This window comes from Sceloporus occidentalis, unplaced genomic scaffold (genome assembly GCF_023333645.1).
Source record: "Sceloporus occidentalis isolate IW3139 unplaced genomic scaffold, rSceOcc1.0.p SCAF_20, whole genome shotgun sequence".
Lineage (NCBI taxonomy): Eukaryota > Metazoa > Chordata > Lepidosauria > Squamata > Phrynosomatidae > Sceloporus > Sceloporus occidentalis.
This window is the reverse complement of record NW_028317000.1, coordinates 3,046,491-3,069,604: the sequence shown is the minus strand read 5'-3', so window position 1 is coordinate 3,069,604 and position 23,114 is coordinate 3,046,491. Positions and strand designations below refer to the sequence as shown.

The 23,114-nt window shown below is 48.0% G+C and overlaps 1 protein-coding gene across 2 annotated transcripts in view; it reads right to left on the bottom strand.

Moving 5' to 3' along the window:
* Nucleotides 1-2,860: 2,860 nt before the first annotated feature.
* Nucleotides 2,861-23,114, bottom strand: part of LOC149301739 (kin of IRRE-like protein 1) — an 81,665-nt gene continuing 61,411 nt past the window's right edge. For both annotated transcript variants that reach the window (XM_089483085.1, XM_089483084.1), the window contains exons 2-15: nt 17,514-17,663; nt 15,459-15,608; nt 11,429-11,586; nt 9,707-9,857; nt 9,203-9,308; nt 8,583-8,731; nt 8,327-8,454; nt 7,948-8,074; nt 5,617-5,717; nt 5,136-5,334; nt 4,723-4,830; nt 4,449-4,588; nt 4,198-4,275; nt 2,861-3,354 (exon numbers count right to left, since the gene is read on the bottom strand). In XM_089483085.1, the coding sequence (XP_089339211.1) occupies nt 2,869-3,354; nt 4,198-4,275; nt 4,449-4,588; nt 4,723-4,830; nt 5,136-5,334; nt 5,617-5,717; nt 7,948-8,074; nt 8,327-8,454; nt 8,583-8,731; nt 9,203-9,308; nt 9,707-9,857; nt 11,429-11,586; nt 15,459-15,608; nt 17,514-17,532 (2,100 nt within the window). In that variant the 5' untranslated portion in view covers nt 17,533-17,663 and the 3' untranslated portion in view covers nt 2,861-2,868. The remainder of the gene's footprint in view (nt 3,355-4,197; nt 4,276-4,448; nt 4,589-4,722; nt 4,831-5,135; nt 5,335-5,616; nt 5,718-7,947; nt 8,075-8,326; nt 8,455-8,582; nt 8,732-9,202; nt 9,309-9,706; nt 9,858-11,428; nt 11,587-15,458; nt 15,609-17,513; nt 17,664-23,114) is intronic.

Here is a 23,114-nt window from a genome sequence, read left to right as displayed (position 1 = left end):
TCACCCCAAAATTGGCATCTCTCTTACCCACCCACAATGGGGACGATGGTTGCAAAGACCCTGTGGCCATTTGGCTGGAGTGACCACCGGAGAAGAGTTGGCATGGCCGAGGTGTTTGCTAAGTACACCGAAATCTGCTCCCCAGTTTGCAAGTAGATTGCCATGTTCCTATGATTTCCTATGGGAATCATAGGAACATGATGTCCTATGGGAACCTGATGGACTCAAGACAAGGATCTGCTGCGTTGAAGAGGAGACCCGCAACCAATGGCCAAAAGGAATGGATGTATTCAATGTTTTGTTTTAGGGTGAAAGGAGAATGACGCTGGAGGCAAAATATTGGAAATGTCCCAGAATAGCCCAGCCAGCCATGAGAGCTGTCTTCCAACAAAAAGTGGGAGGAAGTAACTTTTCCAAAGTGTGTAAACCTCCATGGAAGTGGAGGGTTCCTGCCAGGGATTCGGGGATTGGCAACATGGCATCACGGTTTGAGAATGGGCCAAGACTCTGGAGACCAAGGTTCGAATCCCTGCTAGGCCGTGCAAACCCATTGGGTGACTTTGGGCGAGCCACACTCAGTCTCAGAGAAAGGCCATGGTGGCAACCGTAAATCTAGCCAAGAAAACCTTTGGAAGCCAGCATGGTGTCATGGTTTTGGGCTGCAAAAGACAAGGGGTCGAATCCTTGCTTGGCCATGTTATGCCCACTGGACAATCATAGGCAAATCTGAACAAATCTTGCCAAGAAAACCCTGTGACAGTTCCATCTTAGGACTGCCATTAAGTCAGAAACGACTTAAAGGCACACGACAACAACAACAACAACTTAGACTTCTCAGTCGGAGAGCTCCTCTAATTCCTCTCCAAAGCCTAGAAATCGCATAGGATGGTAATTAAAGTGGAATCATAGTGCTATAATTTTGAAGCGGCTGCTGTTTTGCAAAGGTCACTGCCTCCATTATGTCCATTCTCACACCAGCGGCTACAAGATGGTCACAAATTTAAGTGATCTGCAAAAGTGAGTTAGTAGCCCAAGGGAGAAGGGGATGTGTGTCCTTATTTTGGAGGGTTCCTAGGATCGCAACTGGGTACGTTGTGCAGAGATGGGCAATGTTTGGGGGATACATGGAAGGAATAGAGACGTACTATTAGTCCAAATTTTCCTAGTATTTCCAAGCCATGAGGTGGATGTCTCCATGGCTTTGGCCTTCTTTTGCTTTTGCAAACACTCCTTCCATCTATCCATCCATTTGTCCACCTTCTGACTTCTACTCGAATTCGTGACATTTGAGTCTATTTGAGCTGGGTTTTTTCAAAGGTGCACATAAAGAAATGGGGATGATCTTTTGCAAGTAGGGTAGTGGTCTTGTGCAATTGGAACAAAGATGGAAGAGCAGGGAAACATTAACAGATCGATGAAATATATATATATTGACACACGTATAAACGTGTCTCAAAAGGCGGAGGGAATTGCTTTTAGCCAACCTTTGCATTGCAAGCCCAAAAAGATTGGCGGTCAAGAAAAGGCAGAGAGAGAGAAGGAGAGAGGTGACCGATAGATGACCAGCTGACCCTTGGGATACAAAAGAATGAAAAAGGAGTCCTGAAAAGGTGGGCAGAAAAGGCGTTTTGTGCAGAGAAGGAAAAGGAGGTGGAAAAGTCCCTCAAGCCTTCACCACAAAAATTCAGTGGCTAGTGGATTCTGGGAGTTGCAGTACAAAAAAAGTAACTTCCTAAAGTCCTGGGTAAGGGCCTGGCTGCGTCTATGAATCTTCTCTGAATCCCCAGACTCTCCCCCACTCTTCCTCCATCTACCTTCGTGAGAATGCCCCCATTTTCCTGCTCCTCCATCCAATGCTTTGCTAGAAAAGAAAGAAAGGAATGTGAAAAAGAAAAACAACAACCAGAAACCTCTTAGGAGCAAGTTAAATTATGCATCCTAATGCAGCTTAATGCCTTCTCTGGTTCTTTGGGGTTTAATATTTCAGACAGAATTCGGGACTTTTTTGGGGGGATTGGAAGGAAGAGACACACAGATCTGCCTGGGTTGCTTTCGTACCTAATTTCTGCAAAGTGCTTACAGAATTGCTTTGGGGGGACCCCAAAAATCAATATGGAAGTGTGGTCTTCCCAGAGAGGAAAAAACCCTTGGGAGACTGACCATCCCTATGTCAAGATATAAAAGTTGGTCACCCTCTCCTTCCTCTTGCTGACCCTTGAAGTCTCCCATCTTTCTTTGGGATCTTGTTAGGATGCCACCCCTGCAGCAAGCCCAACCTGTGCATGTTTGTGTTGTGCGCTACTCTTAGAAAGAAGATGGAGCTATTTATGATGGTGGAACAGGGCTTGGCACACCTTGGGTTGCTTTTCTGAAGTTCAGACGATACTCCAGAGCAGACCCACCAACATAGCGACACAATGCAAGAAAAGGAATTGCAATGGAACCAGACGAGGAAGAAGATAAGAGACCTTGGCAAGGAGAAAAGCGTGACCCCTCCTTCCTTGCTTACCCTAAAAAGAGAAAAGGTGGGACTATCGGAGGACTCCCACTTCCCTCATTTTGCAAGAAATGCAAAATGACGGCAGAAAAAAAACAAGGTTGGAAAAAGGAAGAGAAGAAAAGAGGGCTCCTGGGTTGTAGTGAGACCGAGGCAAAGGAGGGGATTTTGGTGGCTGCGGGCACCGTCTGCGAGTCCAGCCTGCAGGTGGGCAAAGGGAGGGAAGGGTCAAGGAAACGGGGTGAAGGTGGGGAAGAACAAACAAAAACGTGCCCCTGAATATCAGGGAACAGTCATGAGGTACCTGCAGCCCCTTCCCCACCCTCCCCACTACCCTCCCCTCCCGGCCCCAAGTCCCCCCAAATTCGGCTTCAGACGTGCGTCTGCATCCGCTGCTGGAACCGCTGCCCGTAGTCCGAAGAGGTGTAGGAGAAGCGGGTGGCGGTGGTGTATTTCCCCAGGGGGTCGTACGTGTCATAAGGAGCTCGGCCGTCCAAGGTGGGGCCGGGCGGCTGTGGGTAGGCCAGGCGGTACGTGGCGTAGCCGGCGCTGGCAGGGAAGCCCGTGTGCCCGCCATAGTTTTCGTACGAGAGCTGGCTGGCTGTGTCAGCGGCACTGGTGGCAGTCGTGGCTGCAGTGGCGGTTCCCGGACCCGGACCAGGGTCTCCGCTGTAATCCGAGGTGGGACCCCGGGCATAGGTGCTGAGCTGGGCATAGCCGCTGGAGTGGGAGAGCCGGGAGGAAGGCCGGCCGTCAAACCGTGTGGTTGTCGGGTTGCGGTAGTCAGCGTAGAGCACCGTGCGGGACGAGGGTCGGTCCTCGTGGGCTCGGACGTTGTAGTAGCCATTGGTCGGGTCCTGGAGCGATATATAGGAATGAGTATGAGATCAAGGAATCCCAAAAGAGAGGCAGCGAGGAGTAGCGGCCAGACTGTCTTGCCTGTATGTTGTATTATATATTGTGTTTTACTTAATGTTGTAAGCCGCCTCGATCCTGTGAGAGAGGCGGCATATAAATAAAATTTATTATCATTATTATTATTATTATTTATGTATTTTTAATTTATATTTTATTTATTTCATTTTTTATGCTGCCTTTCTTCCAGAAACGGATGCAAGGCGGCTGACAAATAAAAACATTTTAAAAGACTTGACAATAAATGTTTTAAAAACCATTAAAACACCAAAGTGTAACATGGCACACATTAAAAAATAAAACACACAACCCATAAAATAAACACCCCATATGGCAGTCATCCCATGATTATGTATGAAAAGCCTGTCTTTATGGGGGGATTTGTTGGCTGTATCTACATTGCTGAATTAATGCAGTTTGACATCTACTTCAACTGCCATGGCTCCATGCTATAGGCTTCTGGGATTTGTCGTTTTGGGAAGGGAATGACAAACCTCCTCTGAATAAATCTTTCCAAGAAGACCCCAGGATAGGGTTGCTGTAAGTTGGAAACATCTTGAAGATATATAACATCAACAAGAAGAGATATTTAGACTTCTCTCTAAGTCCCTCTGCTTTGGTTATTTGGCTATAGAGCTTGGGTTCAGATGAGCTGCAAGACCGATTTGGAGAATCCCAAAGGTAAGGTTCCTCCGGTTGGAAGAGAATGCCCCTTCTTTCTGAGATTCCCACATCCATGCCACATGGGAATGACTTTCTCATGTTCATGCATGCACCTCACTTACCTTCAACTCGTACTCTTCCCGGGTATCGATGGTGTCGCAGCGCAGGTCTTGTTTCAGGTCTACATCATCTTTGAACGGCTGCGGTGACAAAGATGGGGGAAAAGAGGTTGCAAAACATCAGCAGCTGTATTTCTCAGGAAAGAAATAGCCTGCACTTTGCAGCATAGATGGTGCACCATTTAGAAATGGAGTTTCCACTCCCTTTTCAGGGGGTCCGCTGAGGACATCCAAATGGATAAAGGAAAGCTCACCGAGTAGATGGCCTTCATGACGCGGGTGGCCGTGGAGACGCTGGCCGTGTCCTCCTCCCGGTCCGAGTGCAGCGTCAGGGGCTCCCGGTTGACCGTCTCCACCTTGATGTCCAGCTTCCGCAAGTTCACGTCCTTCCTGCCTGGAAGAAGGAGATGGAAAGACTCATCAGTCTGGTCTCATCCAGTATGGCCACAAGCAGTCCAGTGTTTCTGTCTTCCTGAGCACTCACAACACACACAAACACAACACCAGCAACACCCGTGTGACACTCACTTCTTTTCCGGCGCCGGTAGAGGATGCAGGCCAAGCCAGCGATGCAGAAGATGACCAGGATGCCAGCCCCGATAGTGGCTCCGGCAATGATCCCCACCGGCAAAACCTCTGCCAAGGGCGGATTGGAGGGTCATTCGGGCAGAGAATGAATAAAACAAACACACAAATGAATAAAATAAACACAAATCTAGCATGCATTGCATTTGGACAATCTCTTTTTTGCTCAGTATAGGAAGTGGCGGGGAGGGGGAAATCCAGGTTGAATAATTACTTATTAAGCACCAACAATGTGGATTTCATTCACTTCTGTGGATGTGGTTTTTCCACATTCACTGCTACTAACCCCAGGGAATGTGGAGGGACCACTGTCCTTATTTAAGCCTTGGGGATCTCTAACTTTGGGCCTCACCCACCTTTCTCCTCCAGCTGAATGATGGCCGTCCGGGACCCGAAGCTGTTCCATGCAGTGCAGTTGTAGCGTGTCTGGAAGTCAACCTCCATGACGTTGTTGATGGACAAGGTGGACAGGACCCCGTTGCCGTTGTTGCTCCGCTCCACCGTGTAGCGCTCCAGCGTCCCTGTCTCCAGCGTCTTCTCCTGCCAACCCCAGGCCTGAGAAAGCGGATGGGTCCAAGAAGGATGCAGAGATAGAGAGAAAGAAAGGAGAAGCAAGACCTTAGAAAGAGGAGACCAATGAGCAACGAATTCAAACATCCCACTGCCAAGCTCAGATGGCCCCTTTCAGACACCAGACGCAAATGCATTTGTGGTCTCTCCTTTGGAAATCTCCTTATTACAGACCAATAAGGACGCTCCTTATTACAGACAGTGTCCTGAAGAAGGCCTCCTTTCCCAAAATTTACAGCTACAACACACACTGATGGAAGGACTTACAATTCGGTCGGGAAGAGGAGTGCTCCCGATGAAACACTCCACTTTCCCCCGGTCACCCCGCACAGCGTACTGGACCGACTCACTGGAAATGATAGGAGGACCTGGCAGAAAAATAAAGGATGGAAGGAGAGAAGCAGAGAGACACATTAAATCTGTGGTATCCCACTGCTAGCACATGAAACGTTACAAACCCAAGGTTTCAGGAAAATGAGAAACTTTGCCAGCTCTTTTGAGATGTTCCCTGAGTATTACAGCCCCTAAGACCACCTCTTATCATCTTTTTCTTATCATCTTTCTCCTGTGTGATGCCAAAGGCAGAAACGGTGCCACCGTTGCAGCAGTCTTATGCATACAGAGAACATATTGCTCTGACCACACTTGAATGGATAGAGGCAACAGCAGCCCCAGGCTTGTCAATGTTTCCATATTTATTGGGCACTTCTGGTGTGCACTGGTAACTTCTGATAGGTACTGGGCACTTCCGATGGGCAATGGGCACTTCTGATGTGTACTGGTCACTCCTGAGGCACACCAGGCTCTTCCGATGAGCACCAAGTGCTTCTGATGCACACTAGGTGCTCCTGTTTTGCTCCAGAGCTTCTCAACCAGTGTCTGGATGTGCAACAGGGAGCGCTCCGGTGCCCATTAGTGCCCACTGACCACTGGGCCATGGCATATCGGTCACGCCATCATCGTGCAATGGTGCCTTACCTTGCAAACTCATAGGTGAATGCGGATGTAGAGAAACGACTTGATTCAATCACACGCACAGCCATTGGCGAAGATCTGAGAATGCCAGCCTGCCTTCCTACCCACCTCGGGAGGGAGAACATGGCTGAAGGAAACCAATCGAGCCATTGATGTGTTTTTATTTTTAAAAGCCCTGCTCCATTAATGAAGAGGATTATGACAATGTTCCCCATTCGGAAGAGAGCTTACAAGATTCAAAATCCTCAGATTGGCTCCTGCTGCTAAAAGACCCTGCGGGGAAGCGGGATTGTTATTCATCATCTCTTTAGTTCTTTTGAGATGTTTAGCAGGGTTTCTCTAGTTCCCCTACAAACAGGAGCCACGGGGAATCTGTCAGGGGCTGGGTTTGATGCGGGGAGGAAGCTCCGAAACGCCCGGAAAACACTTGGAAGGCAAAGCCCCCTCCTTGACTACGTACATCCAAGGCCCAGCTGTATGTTTCCTCCCAGTTTTGATGGCACAGAATACAGAGAGAAGCAAAATGGTCCTACAAATATTACAATCTCTTGTGCCAAATGCTGGGAGGCAGGGAGGGAAACAGTCTCTACGTTGGTCCCCGAGTCGAAAAATGCGTTCCCTTAATTATTCTGGGGGGGGGGGAATATTTTCTGTGACAAAAATGAGTTTTCCTAAGCAGAAAACACTTCTCTGTGCAGGAAATGGGATTGTTGTTGTTTTGCAAAAAATCCCCATGGTTTGTTTTTCCTCCCCACAGAACAACAACAGCAGCAGCAACAACATTTCCTCCACAAATGTTCAAGACATTTAGATACTACTACTACTACTACTACTAATAATAATAATAATAATAATAATAATTTATTCCCCACTCTTCAGCCAAAAAGCTATCAGAGGGGCTTACAAATTGTAAATTTGACATTTGCATAGGAGAAGAATACTGCAGAGGAATATGCAATGTATCCTGCAATGGGGAAAAGATGTCAAATAGGTACACAAAAACATACACATCAAATAAGTACATGAAAACATATTGAACCTTGTACAAGCCTCTAGGTAGAGGCATGTTCCAAAATGCATCATTTTTTCCCTTTCATCAGCCTCCTGTCATTTTTTTCATTTTAGTGATCAGACTTGCAGATCAATGCTTCTTTAACATGTTGGGGAAAGCTGGTAAGGCAAGCCTATGTGTTCTCCTATTTTCTCTCTGTTTCAGTATCCTGCTCAGAAAGGGGTTCTGGAGCTGCTGTCTATCTAGGGGCGAATCCCATTTCTGCCCTCTTAAAGCATTATTATACTGTTTGCTGCAGACATGCTGCTGCAGCCTAGAACCAAAGGCGTCTGTGTCTTGAGGCCTCTGCCAATGCTCCAATGCCAATGTTGCCAAAAATAAATCCAGCTGGACAGAGGATGAGGAAGAAATTGGGGACCAAGGAGTAAAAAGACTTTACAGCTTTATCAAGAGTGTTTAAAAAACTAAGCTTTCCAAGTACCACAAAGCAAGGCTGCTTGAAGGGTGGATTTCACCTCCTACTCCCTTTGCAATTGCAATATTTGCCCCTTGCACTGAGTGCTGCGCACTTGGTTCCCTCCCAGAAACACTTTTTGGGGTGACCCACTCACCATTGACCAAGAGGGCAACCTCACGCTCGCCCACCCCGATCCGGGGGACGATGGCCTTGCAGACGTATTGCCCCGCATCCGCCTGCGTGACGGATTTCAGGTACAACTGGTTGCTGTTGCTCAGGACCTAAAGAGGAGGGATGCAGAAATAAAAAGTCAAAAAATGATCATAAAACAGGGCAAGAAATCCCCAAGTACTGCTTTATCCTGCATTTTTAAGGTCTCCTGCTAGTCAAGGAAGGACGTATCCCGGGAGGAGTGGATCCTTGCAGGAATAAAAAAGTCATTCAAGTCAGGCAGGAGTCTCAGTTGTGGGTTCTTTGCCAACGTCAAACAAGACAAAGAGCAAATGGAGGGAAGGGTGAGAGGGCAGACTGACCATGTTGGACTCTTTCTTGGTCCAGGTGAGGGTGAGGGGCGGGTTGCCCACCCAAATGCAGGTCAGCGTCACGTCCGAGCCGATGTCAGTGGTCATGGGCTTTGGGTCCACTACGATGCGAGGAGCGACTGGCGGAGGAGAGCGGCAAGAGAAAACGGGGGCATGTGAGAGAGACGGGCGTGGGCAGACCAGAGCATCTAGGTGAGGACCACCAGGTAACCCTATGCCCATCCCGCCTTGCCCGACTCCCACTCACAATGGACATCCACCAAGGTGCTGACATTGGTGCTGCCCACGTCATTGTGGACCTCACAGGAGACCGGCTCTGTGAAGAAGGTATAGTCCACCTGGGTCTCGTAACGGCTCTCTTTGGCATCCTCGATGATCGTGCCTCCTTTGGCCCATCTGGAAATGGTGGGGGAAGACAGAGGAGCAAATTGTGTTCATTTGTGTGTGTGTGTAGGAGGGCACTGCCAATACACAACAGCCAAGAGTGCCCATTTGCAGAGTGGGCCATTTTGTGGTGTTCAAGTGTTTCTGCTTTGGAGGGTGGGCCATGTGGGCTAACCGTTTATGTGTCATGTAGGGTAGGCCATTTTGCAGACTTTATAGGGTGTGTTTTTTGGCCCACTGCAATAGTTAAGGGTGGGCTAGTTTATGGCCTTCTCTTATTCCTGGACCTTGAGGGTGGAAGGTGGGCCAGTCATGGCTCTCCAAATGTTTCCGTTTGTAGAAGTGAACCATTTTGTGGTCTTCTGACTATTTCTGTGCCTTGTAGGGTGGGCCATTTGTGGCACAAGCAGTACTAAAAAGCCTATCATTCCTCACAGTCAGCTCTTGTTGCGCATGCCCTCGCCACACCTGCCCCCAACTCACCTGTAGCCCTTGATCTCTGGGTTGGCGGTGGCCATGCAGGTGAAGGTGACCCGCTCGCCTTCCTGCACCGTCTGAGGTTGGATGGAGAGGGTCACCGTGGGAGGGTCTGCCACACAGAAGGAAATGGTTATTCTCCACAAAACAGGGATGAACTGGGAGTGAGTCTGAACCCCCCACTTACACTTCTTTCATCACTTTGCCAGCTTCATTACCAGTTTGGCAGAAGAAAGGGGTGAGCAACACATGAGCCTCCTCCAGATGTAGTTGGATCAGAAAGCTCAGAATTCCTCACCATTGGCTTATACTGGCCAGAGCTGTAGTCCAACAATATCTGCTGGGTCACAAATGGCCCTCCAAGATGTTGGACTGCAGAACTCAGCATTCTTCATCATTGGTTACATTTGCTGGCTTCAGGTTTTTGGGCCTTTGAAGCCCAACAGTCTCTGGAGGGTCCCAAAATGAAAGGCAGAACCTGAAAGAATGAGGCAGGGTTCCTCTACTCACGGTGAACATTGAGTCTGATGGAGGTCTCCTTGCCGGCTGGGATGGCGTCGTTGGCACAGCGGCAAACGTAGACCCTTCCGATGTCCTGGTCGGTGGGGCTGATGAGCAGTTGGCTCACAGTGGTCTCCCTCTTCCCATCGGACAACACTTCCTGCAGTGGGAGAGACCAAGAGGAGGACAAGCGAAGCGGTCACTTGGGGGAAATTACGTCCAGGATGAATTAACACCAACAAGGGACAGTGTTTTATAGTGCTATTGGTTCGTTGATGTGGATTCTGAATAATTTTCTTCAACTGAAACAGTGCCCTGAACATCAGACTGGCGAACAGAAGAAACTTAACCCACCCACACAGCCAAAGATGAGTCACACATCACAGAGATAACAGAACTATAGGGTTGGAAGCAGCCTCATGGGCAGTCAACCATTCAACCCTCTTTTTGGTGGAGGGACTCCAGCTACGGCATACCCAGAAGCAGACAGAAGCCTTGCCTCTTTCTGAAGACATCAAGAGAAGGATGTCAAGAGAAGCACCATCATTGTGCAATGGTGTGCCTTGCATTGCAAACTCACCACCTCGCTTGCTAGCTGGTCCTCTTGCCCAACCTCTATTAACCTCAAGAGGTTTCCACTTCAAAGGTGAGATGTCCAGTCTCCTTTTGAAGACATCCAGAGAAGGAGACCTCTTGAGGTCAATGGTCCCATTGTGCAACTGTGTGATTAACCTCAAAACGTTCCTTCTTCTAATGTTCCAACAAAATCCACCTTCTTGTAACTTGAAATGATTAGACCTGCTCCCTCCTCTGTGTGGCAGCCCTTGAGGTTGAACATGCCCCAATCCCTCAACCTTTCCTCCTATTTTTTGTTCTCCAATTCTCTTCATTGCCCTTCTCTGAACCCACTCTGACTTCTCTGTATCCTGGCACCCAGGTGCTCCAGAAGTGATCTCCACAAAAATGTGGAGATTGAGCAGCCTTTCTAAATTAGCCTGGGAACCCCAGCCAGTTCCACAGTGACATTTCCATCAGAGCCATTAAATAGCTGATGGAGGTCCTCAAATGAATGCCATCCGCACCATAAACCGCTCAGGGATTAATGAGCAGGAAACTGAACGGGCGCAGAGATGAACGCTGAAAAAACTGGTGATGCTATCATTAAGAAGGTTATGAGAATTGGGGGAGAGAAATCAAATTATGAAGGAAGAGGAGAGGAAAAAATGAGGGAGAAGGAGAACACCCTAAAATTTGAGGCTGGGTTTTCCCTTAGAGATTCGAAGGGATGGCCAGGGATTTATGCTGGCAAGCAAAGTGGATGGCATGTGCCGGGAAAACTCTAGGACATTTGGGCTGGTTCTGTGGTTTTGCATGAAGGTGTAAGCAGAGATGTGTTTGTTTCGAATGGGCTAGCAAGATTATTTCTGATATTGCATAAAAAGGTGTATCTAGTAGCTTCTTAGGTAAAATATATCTTTTATTATTAAGCTTTAATTGGGGACTTATTCTGAGCATCATTTACACTGCATAGAAATATGATTTCCTGCACAGAAAATGTTGCAACTGGCGATTTAACCTGAGCAAATTCACCCAAATTATTTCTTGCCTCTCTCCGTAGTGTTTTCCTGCACATGAAATGGGTTCCGCTGCTATGTTTATAGCTGTGGACGGAAACAAAGGATTGCACAAACACCCCGAGGAAACCCCAAAGCGGCCCTCCAGTGCCCATACCGTGCTGGTGATGGCTTCCATTTGCTGTATCCCGTCACGATACCAGACGATGGTGGCCGCGGGCTTGGCATTGCGCGCCCGGCAGGTGAGGTTGTGCGGCGTCCCAGCCCGCAACAGGATTTCGGGGGCTCCGTCGATCACGGGATCCTGAGGCGGGACTGCAAAGGGAGAAGGGCAAAAAGTGGCAAGGAGGATCAACTCCACCTTTCAAAGTCAATAAATGTAAAAATCAAGCCTAAAAAGTCAAATCTGAAAGCCTCTTTGTGGCCTCCAGATTTGGACTGCAACCTATCATCCCACTGAACAGGGTATGATAGGCTGCTTTAGGGTATGCTTCCATCAAGTACTTGGACTGCAGAGCGCAGAGAACCAGCGTAGTGTAGTAGTTTGAGTCTTGGCTCTGGAAACCAGGGTTCGAATCCCTGCTCAGCCATGAAACCCACTGGGCGACTTTGGGCAAGTCTCATCCTCTCAACCTCAGAATTACTCTGAAAAAACTTGCCAAGGAACTTGCCAAGAAAACCCCATGATAGGTGTGCCTTATGGTCAACATAAGTAGGAAACACCTTGAAGACACTCATCATCATAGAATCATAGAATCGCAGAGTTGGAAGAGACCACTAGGGCCATCCAGTCCAACCCCCTGCCATGCAGGAAATCCAAATCAAAACATCCCTGACAGATGGCCATCCAGCCTCTGTTTAAAGACCTCCAAGGAAGGAGACTCTATCACCCTCCGAGGGAGGGCATTCCACTGTCGAACAGCCCTTACTGTCAGGAAGTTCCTCCTAATGTTGAGGTGGAATCTCTTTTCCTGTAGCTTGCATCCATTGTTCCAGGTCCTGTTCTCTGGAGCAGCAGAAAACAAGCTTGCTCCCTCCTCAATATGACATCCTTTCAAATATTTAAGCAGGGCTATCATATCACCTCTTAACCTTCTCTTCTCCAGGCTAAACATCCCCAGCTCCCTAAGTTGTTCCTCATAGGGCATGGTTTCCAGACCCTTCACCATTTTTGTCGCCCTCCTTTGGACACGCTCCAGTTTCTCAATGTCCTTTCTGAATTGTGGCGCCCAGAACTGGACACAATATTCTGGGTGGGGCCTGACCAAAGCAGAATACAGTGGAACTATTACTTCTCTTGATCTAGACACTATACTTTTATTGATGCAGCCTAAAATTGCATTGGCCTTTTTAGCTGCCGGATCACACTGTTCACTCATGTTCAACTTGTGGTCTACTTGGACTCCTAGATCCCTTTCACACGGAGTTTCATTCAGCCAGGTGTCCCCAATCCTATATTTGTGCATTTTATTTTTCCGTCCTAAGTGCAATACCTTACATTTCTCTGTGTTGAATTTCATTTTGTTAGCTTTGGCCCAGCTTTCTAGTCTATTCAGGTCATTTTGAATCTTGATCCTGTCCTCTGGGGTATTAGCTATTCCTCCTAATTTGGTGTCATTTGAAAATTTGATAAGTATGCTCCCAATTCTGTCATCCAGGTCATTGATAAAGATGTTGAATAACACTGGGCCCAGGACAGAGCCCTGTGGGACCCCACTGGTCACTTCTCTCCAGGATGAAAAGGAGCCATCATCATCATCATCATCATCATCATCATCATCATCATCATCAATATCATCATCATCAAAAACAACAACAACACACAGAATCCTGTATCAACACTTTTGGAAGACAACTCACAAAAAATGGGGAGCTGTGTGCCTTGGGTGAGATGCCACAAGGGTCCGATGTGTCCCCAGGCTTGAGATCTTCTCCAGCACTGGGTTCACGGTCTATGTAACAGCCTCTCCAAGACTGAGGACCCCGAAAGACTGGGGACCCTAAGGCTTGAGACCTAAGGACTGGGGACCCTCTAAGACTAGAGACCCAAGGACTGGGGGCCCTCAAAGACTGGGGACCCTCAAAGACTGGAGACCCTGAAAGACTGGGGACCCTCTAAGACTGGGGACCCTCAAAGACTGGGGACCCAAGGACTGGGAACCCCAAAGATACAAAGGTGAAGAATTGGGATTCGGGCCGGGTATCCCCCTCCATCTCTCCTTCCAACTGGTTAAAGGGGTCTGTTTAACAGTCAGCTCGAGATTCTCTCAGATGAAATATGCATAACTTGTCTCTCTTTCTCTTTCTCTCTCTGGATGAGGAGACTTTTAATGCAAGGCAGGAAGGCGTTCTGAGCGTTCGGGAGGGATGTGAGTTTTGGGGGGGGGAGGGATGTCGTTCCTCTTGTTCTTTCTCCTTGGTCTGATTTTTCCAAAAAGAAAAAGAGAATAAAATTGTTCTGCATAAGCGAGCAAGGAAAGAGCAAACCTCGCGCGCCGGTGCAGAAGCGGAAAGATGTAGATATCCTTTAAAAAATCCCGGCTGAGCGAGTGTGAAATATTGATGATCTCTCCATTTGAAGGATCTCTGATTAGGATGACAAGAAGAAGAGGAAACCAGGAGGGTCCCTCAAGGTCTCCTGCCTTCGTCTTCCTTGGTCTTTTTTGTGAAGAATTCAAGACAAGCAATGGGATGACAGGCGATTGTCACGCAGGAGGAGATGAAGAGACGCCCGCGCCTCTCCTTCTCCCCCTCACCTCCTTCCCTTCTTCCCTCTCCACCTCCTTTCCTTGACAGATTCGTCTTTCTTAAGATGGAGAGGGGGAGACCATTACGGATTTATTTGCCTTTAATTTTATTTAATAATAATAATGACGGCGACAGGAAAATCGTTCGGACGAACAAAGAGGACTGAAAGAGGGAGCAAAAGAGTTGGGAGATAAACTGAAGGCATCTAAGGCTGCATCTGCACTGCAGAAATAATCCAGCTTGACGCCACTTTAACTGTTGTGGCTCACTGCTATGGAATTCTGGGAATTGTGGTTTGTTGTGACACCGGAGCAGAGTTGAATTATGATCGCAGCTATCTTTGAGCAGAAAATATTCCCATGTCTCTCCTACTCTTTGGAGCGACAACAAGCTATGCTTCCCAAAATGCCACAGCAATTGAGCCATGACAGTTAAAGTCATGTCAAACTGGATTATTTCAGCAGTGCAGATGCAGGCTCCTAATTTATAGACTTGTAAAACGACCACAGAGACGTGCGGCTCTTCTACGGCTTTTACTTACAATTCAAATTACTCAGGAAAGGGGGGAACCGAGAAGCCATTTTGTCCCAGGGCTGATTTTAGGGAGCATGAGGCAAAACTGGGCAGAAGACCAAGGGAAGGCCCTGCAGCGATTGCAACCCAAGCCATGAATATATATGAAGGAATTAAAGCCTGCCGTCCTGAGCAGCCGGTTTGCTGTTGTTGGGGGGAAGATACAATCAATGGGACAAAAGAGGATGGATTTTTATCTCTGACAGCAAGGACAGGGCTGGGTCCTGAGTCGGCAGCCCCTAAATCAAGAGGAGAAAAGAAAGTTGCAGCAGCTCCCAATGCTATCTGTTGACCTATAGCAGTGATGGCAAACCTTTTAGAGACTGAGTGCCCAAACTACAACCCAAAACCCACTTATTTATCACAAAGTGCCACGTCCCTCTGGCTTTCTAGTGACAAACTCTAGTGTTGGGATGATGGTGCATGTGCCCACAGAGAGGACTCTGAGTGCCACCTCTGGCATGCGTGCCATAGGTTCACCACCACTGCCCTATAGGAAAGGGAACCGAAAATACTGTTGGGTGGCTGGAGCACTATCAGTATGAAGAATGGCTGGACCTTTTGGAAGGAAGTTAGAACAATGTCAAGCTGTGAGTAACTGTGGCTAATACTTAATGCACAATGCTTAACAACATCAACAAGGTCCTTCCATTTCAGGTTTTGGCCTGGGATTATCCTACTTCATGGAGCAAACAAAGTGTAGCCCAGTGATTCCAAAACTTTGATCCTCCAGGTGTTTTGGACTTCAGCTCCCAGAAGCCCCAACAGTCATGAATTCTAGGAACTGAAGTCCAAAACACCCGGAGAACCAAAGTTTGGCAAGCACTAGGTAACCCAAAGTAGAGAAGGGCCAACATGGGACTTACTGAGGACAGTCAGCTTTGCGCGCCGGGATCGCAGGGCAGCCTCCGTGGCCTGGCACTCGTACAGAGCATCATCGGAGAGCTCCGCGTCCACAATCTCCAAGTTGTACTGGCCCAACTCGGCCGACCCGATGATCCGGTAGCGTGGCCAGGCTGAGGAAAGACAGACAGCCGTTAGACAAAGAGCCCCCACACCAAACGCTGCAATGCCACTTTTATAGGAACTGTCCCAGAACCTGTTTCCCTTCCAGACTTGCCTCTGGAACTGATGAAGGGATGCTGAGACTGACTTTGAGCATACACAGAGTTCCTTCTTTGAGTGCTACTTTGCAAGCCTGTCTTGTTTAAATCTGTCACTCATTCAGCACATTTAGTAGAGGGCTTTTTTGGTACCCACTTGAAGTGGGTCTCAAAATTTTGAATCAGCTACTGTTGTTTGTGATATCTTCAAAGCCAGTGAAGCCCTGAGTATTTGTATGTCAGGCAAGTGTAGGATTCAGAGCTTCAGCAAGTTATGATTTTGGACTACAACTCCAAGAACCCTCTAGCCATGGGGTCTGGGAGATGTAGTCCAAGAGAGAAACATCCTCAAGCTCTGGTAGGATTTCATGGGCAATGGCAGCACGTGATTCACAGAGGCAGAACAATGCAAATATATGTCAATGAATTCAGAACGGACACAATGCCCATTTCCTCCCTGATGGACAACTTTCTCCATCTTGGTTTGGAATTCTGATTTTAAAAAAACAAGAGAAGGGAAGAGATTAATTGACACGAAAAGCAGAGCCCTGTTGTTGAGGACCTCAGCCTTCTCCTTTTGCCAGGAGGTGGCACTCTTGGCCCATTAAAGGGGCGGACGGTTGTGCGCAAGGGGTCAGTCGGGGCTCCTCTCTGGGAGAAAAGAGCAGGGAAGAGCCTTCTGGAAATAGCACGGGCTTTTCTTATTTATGGGCACCTCTGCCCCATGGGGAGAAGAGAGGTTAACCCTCATCAGCATGGCAGTGCTCGCACTCGCCACCTTCTGCCTCCAAGGTCCAGGGAACCCACCTCCTCTCTCAGAGGTTCAGGTGCTCCGTCTCCAAGGTTCATGCCTCCCTTTCCAACATCTGAGATTCCTATGCCCCTGTCTCCAAAGTTTCCACCCTCCTGTCTCTTTGAGTCTTCCTCCCCCTGGTCTCCGGCACTCAGGCACTTCTCTCTTCCTTCAAGGTCCATGCATTTCCAATATCTGCGGCCCATGCCCCTGTCTCCTCTAAGGTCCACACAGCCCTGATCCCTGTCTCTCTGTCGGGCTTATGCTCCTGTGTCTCCAAGGCTTCATCACTGAGGTTCACGAAGCCCTTCTCCCTTATCCAAGATCCATGCGCCCCCATGTGCCTGGGTCTTCCTTGCCTCCTGTTAATGTTTCCTATTCTCCAAGGCTCATGCCCCTCACTCTTTCCTCTCCAAGGCCCATCCAATTCCAATCACTAGGCTTCATGCCCACCATCCCCTGTCTCCAAACTTCATGCAGATCTCTTTCTGTCTCTTGAAGTTCTTGTCTCTTCTAAGTGACATTCAGGTACCCAGGTTCAGGAACCCACCTCTTGTATCTGAGATCCATGCCCCTATCTTCTTCCTCTGAGGATTCTGCATTCCTGTCTCTGAGGTTGAAGCATCCCATCCCTATGAGTCTATGGGCTCCTGTCCCCAGGTTTGCTCATCCCTTCCATACCAGAAGTATAGGTACCACTGTCTTCTGCCTCCAAAGGTTATGCTCCCTATCTTGGAAGTTCATGCATCTCATCTCCTGTCCCTGAGGTTCCTCCAAGCCTCAAGCATCCCTAATTTCTCTCCCCAAGTTTCATGATCCCCCTTTGTCTCCTAGGATGACCAGCATTTTCAGGGCAGGTGACACCATCCTGTTTTTGGTGAGGATGGTGACCATAAGAGCTGCTTTGTAGATGCAGCAAGACAATTTACAGGAACAAAGCACTATTGCAGGAAGATCATGCCCTTCCGCACATGCACAGAGGTCCACCATTCCATGGACAATGTCATGCGGAGGAGAGCAGCTACCTTTGAGGCCCTGCCCCATCCCCAGGGCCAAGCCATCCTTGGTCCACTGCACGATCCCAGAGTAGTTCAGCACCACGCAGGAGAGCACAATCCTCTGCCCGGCCACCACCGTCTGGTCCTCGGGCTCCTCGACAAAGCGGGTCTGTAGGACTGCGGAGAGAAAGGAGAGAGGTCTAAGACCTTGTCCAGCCACACAAGTTCACAGAACACCTCTGAGAAAGCAGGCTCAAGTCTACAAAAGCTCTTGCTCCCAGCTTCTTTCTTTCAGTTAGTCTCAATGGAGATCCCCTTGCAGACTGATTTTCAAAACAAACACAGCTATGTCTTTACATTCACACAAGGTACAGAAGACAACTATCAGAGGAGAGTACCACCTTCCAAGGAAGTTGCAGAAAGATGGAGCTGTAAGGGACCCCAAGGGGCATCTAATCCAGCCCTGTTCTGCCATGTAGGACTACATGACTATGGCACACTGGAAAGATAACCATCCAATAGGTCCCTAAAGACCTCATAGAATCACAGAACCATAGAATCATAGAGTTGGAAGAGACCGCAAGGGCCATCCAGTCCAACCCCCTGTAAAAGAGGGAAGTCTTATGACCTGGAGGACATGAGTGAGGAACTGAATCTGGCCCACTAAAGATCTCCAAATAGCCACATCTGCTTTCCCTCATGTTTTGGTTGCTTCCACACTTTCCTGCTAGTTGCTCCCCTATCCCTTTCCTGGAACCAAACCCCAAGAGATAACAAGGGCCCACTGTATGACTCTGGAGACCAGGGTTCAATTCCCCATTCAGCCATGGAAACCCAATGGGTGATCTTAGGCAACCCTATGATGGGTTTGCCTTAGGATTGCCCTAAGGCAAACTTGAAGTCACACAGAAATGATAAAGTTTGCTTTGGACTGGGCAGAAGGAGTGTGATATCCTCTCCCTTTCACTTTGCAGTTACTGACAGTGGCAACCCTTCGCCCTCCAACTCGCAGCCCACCCAAGAGCCTTGTGGATCCAAAGTGCAGCTCTGGCACTCTCTTCTTGCTGGAAAAGCGAAGAAAGGGTCAATAATGGCGTTTTCCCCTATCGCCGCTGCAGCCATCACATGTTGCCAAATGAACCTCTGGCCCCAGGCTTCGAAGGTGATTGATCAGCCAGGGCACAGGGTGGGCGACCACCTCCAAAACTCTCTCTGAGCATAAATACAACAGGAACTATAGAGGGAGAGGAGGGTGCAATCCGTCTCCTGTTCCCCAAACCAGTTCAGATCTATCCCTCAAGAGTGACAAACTGGTTCCACAAGAGGAGGGATGCCGGAGTGTGAGAAGACAATGAATTACAACAACAACAACAATGCCACCTTCCTTTCTGGAGCTAGCAATGGTGCTTACAGTTCAAACACAACACAAGATGTACAACATGCTAAATATCTGCACAACTCCCCTGCAGAATGGCATCACTCTGCAACACACAACAGCAAGGACGGGGTGCCGTTGTGCAATGCAATGTGCAATACACAACATTGTTTTCTACCTCTGCTGTTGTCAATAGACTACATCTGCTCGCCATGGTGCATAGTTCGCCCCATATGCGCCCAACAGAGTGCCAGCCAATGAATACAGGAGGAGCTACCTTATCGGTGCAATAAATATTGCACCGATCTGGTTATTATTTCTCACCCTTACCTTTTATGACCATTTTAAAAGACATTTTGACCAGAGTTTTAATACTTTCCTCACTTTATTAACCCGGCGGCTGATGCCTTACACACCAGCGATGTGGTGGATCTGTTCTGGGTTTAAATCCAAACTTGGAAGGGGTTCTCCTTAGTTCTGAATGCCATCCTCCAAATAGGTTGTTCCCTCTTTTTGGACTACAACTCCCAAAATCCCCCAGCAAGTGTCTGTGCATGCTATGGCTTGTGTGTGTGTGTGTGTGTGTGTGTGTGTGTGTGTGTGTGTGTGTGTTCTGGGAGATGTCATTTAAAAAAAGTAACTTTCCTAATCTCCGGATTTATGCATCCCAATGCACAGATCCTATCCCCTGGTGTCTCTTTCCGGTTTCCCGATGACTATCTTTCATGTGTCCTTTTCGTACTTGGGAGACTGGGTTTTATGATTTAACACATTCATAATTGAAGATTTTGTCGGGAACGGAATATATTTGGAGATCTGGTTCTCCTGCTTCGGGCAGCGGAGGAAAAATGCAACCCTTGCACAGCAGGCACAAAATGCAATGCACTTAAGCCTGAACCTTTCAAACCTCACCAGAGGTTTCTTCTAGAGGAGACCCATCAAATCAATAGAAACTATTCAACCCCTTTATAGTTTGGACTACAACCTAGAATGGATTCATTGCTCCAGCAATATTGGACCCACCTGCTCAGGATCTCAGGATCTGCACCTTTAGGCACAAAAAGGACTAAGGTTTTTAGATACACGGGTCTCTTTGTCAGGCATAAAGTTGCAAAAAGCAAAAGGAGGCTTGATCTTAAAGCAAGGGTGGGGACCCTGCACCCCTCTGGATTTTCTTGGACTGCAGCCCCCATGATTCCTCATTGTCCTGGAACAGGTGGCTAGGGCTAATGGGATCTGCAGCCCAACATCTGGAGCGCTGTATTTTCTCAAAACAAAAACCCCAACTATGTTGCCATGGATGGAGGAAGAACTGCAGATTCTGAGGCAGAGCGCATCATATAATGCCGTTTTCATCCAAAGCAGCCCCCAGGCTTTGTCGGGAATGAGAAAACCTTGCTTCTCCATATTGAAATTATAACACAATCACACACAGAGATGCACAGCGCACTTTGCAAAAGAAGACATACATACACCCGAGGAGAAAAGTCCTGTTTAACCCCTTGTTGGCTTTTTATGTCTGCTTGGTAGTTTGGGTTTTGGACTACAATTCTGAAAAGGACAGGGTTCGAATCTCCACTCTGCTTTGGAAACCCAGTAAGTGACCCTGGGCAAGTCACACACTCTCAGACTTAGAGAAGGGCAATGGCTAGCTTTCTCTGAAGGACTACAGCCAAGAAAGCAAGAGCCATCATGGTGCAATGGTTTGAATGTTGGACTAGACCAGTGTTCGAATCCCCGCTCACCCATGGGGACCTTGGGCAAGTCGCCCTCTCTCAGCCGCAGAGGAAAGCAAGGGCGAACCATCCCCGAATAATAAATCTTGCCAAGAAAACCCTAGGAAGGCGCATAACAACAAGGGGAAAGACGTCACCTTAGACGTACAGCCCAACGCGAATTCCCGCGGGCAAACACTCTCGGAGTAATCCTTGCAAGGTTGGCTGCCCATATCCCTTCCAAAAATAAAACCGAACATTAAAAATCACACGTCCAAAGCGGAGCGGGACCAAGATCCCATTTGAGACCGCAGAGCATAAAAGCACCAAAGAGGTTGTCTAAGAGGGCAAAGGGTGCCAACGAGGGATGCATGCCAATCGGTGCCCTTCAGACAGAGCTACAACCAGGGACTTCATCTGCCCTTGGGAAAATGATTCCAGAAAGGGGTACCAGATGCCTCAGAAAGGAGGACACTGGAGATGAAGCATTTATTGGAAGAAGGTTTGGTTATTGAAAGGATGTGCCCAAAGGGATGCCACCAATGGACAAAGGAAGGGTCACAGAATCATAGAATTGGAAGGGATGCCTCCAAGGGTCATCCAGTCCAACTCTATTCTGCCATGCAGGGAGACACCATCGAAGCCCTCCCTGGGACAGATGGCCATCCAGCTTCCATAAGAGGACACCCTCCAAGGCAGTGTTTTCCACGAGGAGGTTCTTCCTAATGTTGAGGTGGAACATCTTTTCCTGAATCTTGAATCCATTGCTCCATGGTGTCCTATTCTCTGGAACAGCAGAAAACTAGCTTGCTCCATCCTCAGTCTAACATACCTTCTCTTAACCTTCAACCTAAACATACCCAGCTCCCTAAGCTGCTCCTCATAGGGAAGTCTCAATGTCTTTCTTTGGGGGTTTTGGGGGAGCAATTTAGGGTCCTACCAACACTTTCATGGGATCAAAAGCCCATTTGCTGGAAACACAAGAGACAGGACCTCCTTGACGGCAGCTCCTCTCAGGAAGAAAACCTTCCTAGAGAGATATGAAAGTCCCTTCCTAAAGACCATCCATGGTGTGCTTCCAGCAGCTGTTCTTGTTGCTGTTGTCACTTCAAGTCACTTCCGACTTATGGAGACACTAAGGCGAACCTATCATGGGTTTTATTTTTGGTGCAGATTTGTTCAGAGGTGGTTTGCCATTGCCGTCCCCTGAGGCTGAGAGTGTGACCTCTTGCCCAAGGTGGGTTTCCATGGCCAAGCCAAGAACTGAACTTGGGTCTCCAAAGTAGTAGTCCGACGCTCAAAGTGCTACGCTGGCTCTCATAAAACATATATAAAAGTAGGTAAAACCGATGCATATAACACCATAAATTAAGAATAATAACCAGGGTCCATAATGAGCCCGTCGCTTTTAATTCTATGGCGATTTTGATTCTGTTTTAACTCTGGCACGCTTTTCCCGGTGTAGGTTTTTCTCTACATTTGATTAAACTTGTACAAGGCAGGAGGAAAAGTTGGGAGAGCATTAAAATTCTCCCTTTTGCTGCTGCTTGGCATTGCTCTGAAAGTTGGGAAACCGAAATCTGTTGCCTGAGGCAGAGGAACAAATGGCATTTTTACTATCACCTTCAACATCAAGGTGTAAAAGTACCTAAAGCCACCAGACCAGTTATTTCAGCCCCGGAGGAATGGGAATCTCACCATCAACAAAAGCAAAACAACCAGACATTTCATGGCACTAGGAATTGCAGGAATTCTTGGGACTCCAACTCCCATTTGCCTATGGCCAGCATCACCAATGGTAAAGGAGTTGTAGTCCAACCACATCTGGAGAGGTGCACCATCAACACTTGCGTAAATACGATGGATTGAATGAAAATACTCTATTAATTGGATCTGGACCAAGGGGAAGCAACAGAGAGATTTGACATAACACATCTTTTGTTAATGGCATCTTAATGAAAAAGAGTTCTTCTTTGATTAATGAAGCTCTCCAATCTGCATACATTAGCAAAGGACCAAAACAATCATAGCAAACATATTGAGGACACCCTGTTTTCCTTATAGGCCCCCTCCAGCATGCAGAAAAAGTGGCTTTTTGGAGACTACAACTCTTATTCTAGGTAGGGGGATTCTGGAAGTTGCAGTAACTTTTCCTAAGTAACTTTTGCTAAGTTCTGGCTGCGTCGGGGCTGTCATCCGCTCAGTAACAGCTTCCTCCTTTCCCCGCTGGGGTTGCCTCTTCCAAGGCGCCATCTGCACCTACCATCTGCAGGACTATAAGCAGTGCTTGTATTTAAACAAATCATTACCATTAAAGAAATGTGTTGCCCATTTAATCGGGGGATGCCTCACAAGTGGACCTTTTTTTTAAAAAGAGGGGAGGCTGAGTCCAAGACTCTCTCCAAGAACTGGATGAGGAGAAGCTGGCGGAGGAGGAGGGGGAGATCTATTTACCAAGGCAAGCGCATGAGACAGAACTGGTCATGGCCCCAAAGCCCGCCTTATGGGAAAGGGAGGAAAAAGCAGACAAAGGGTCCC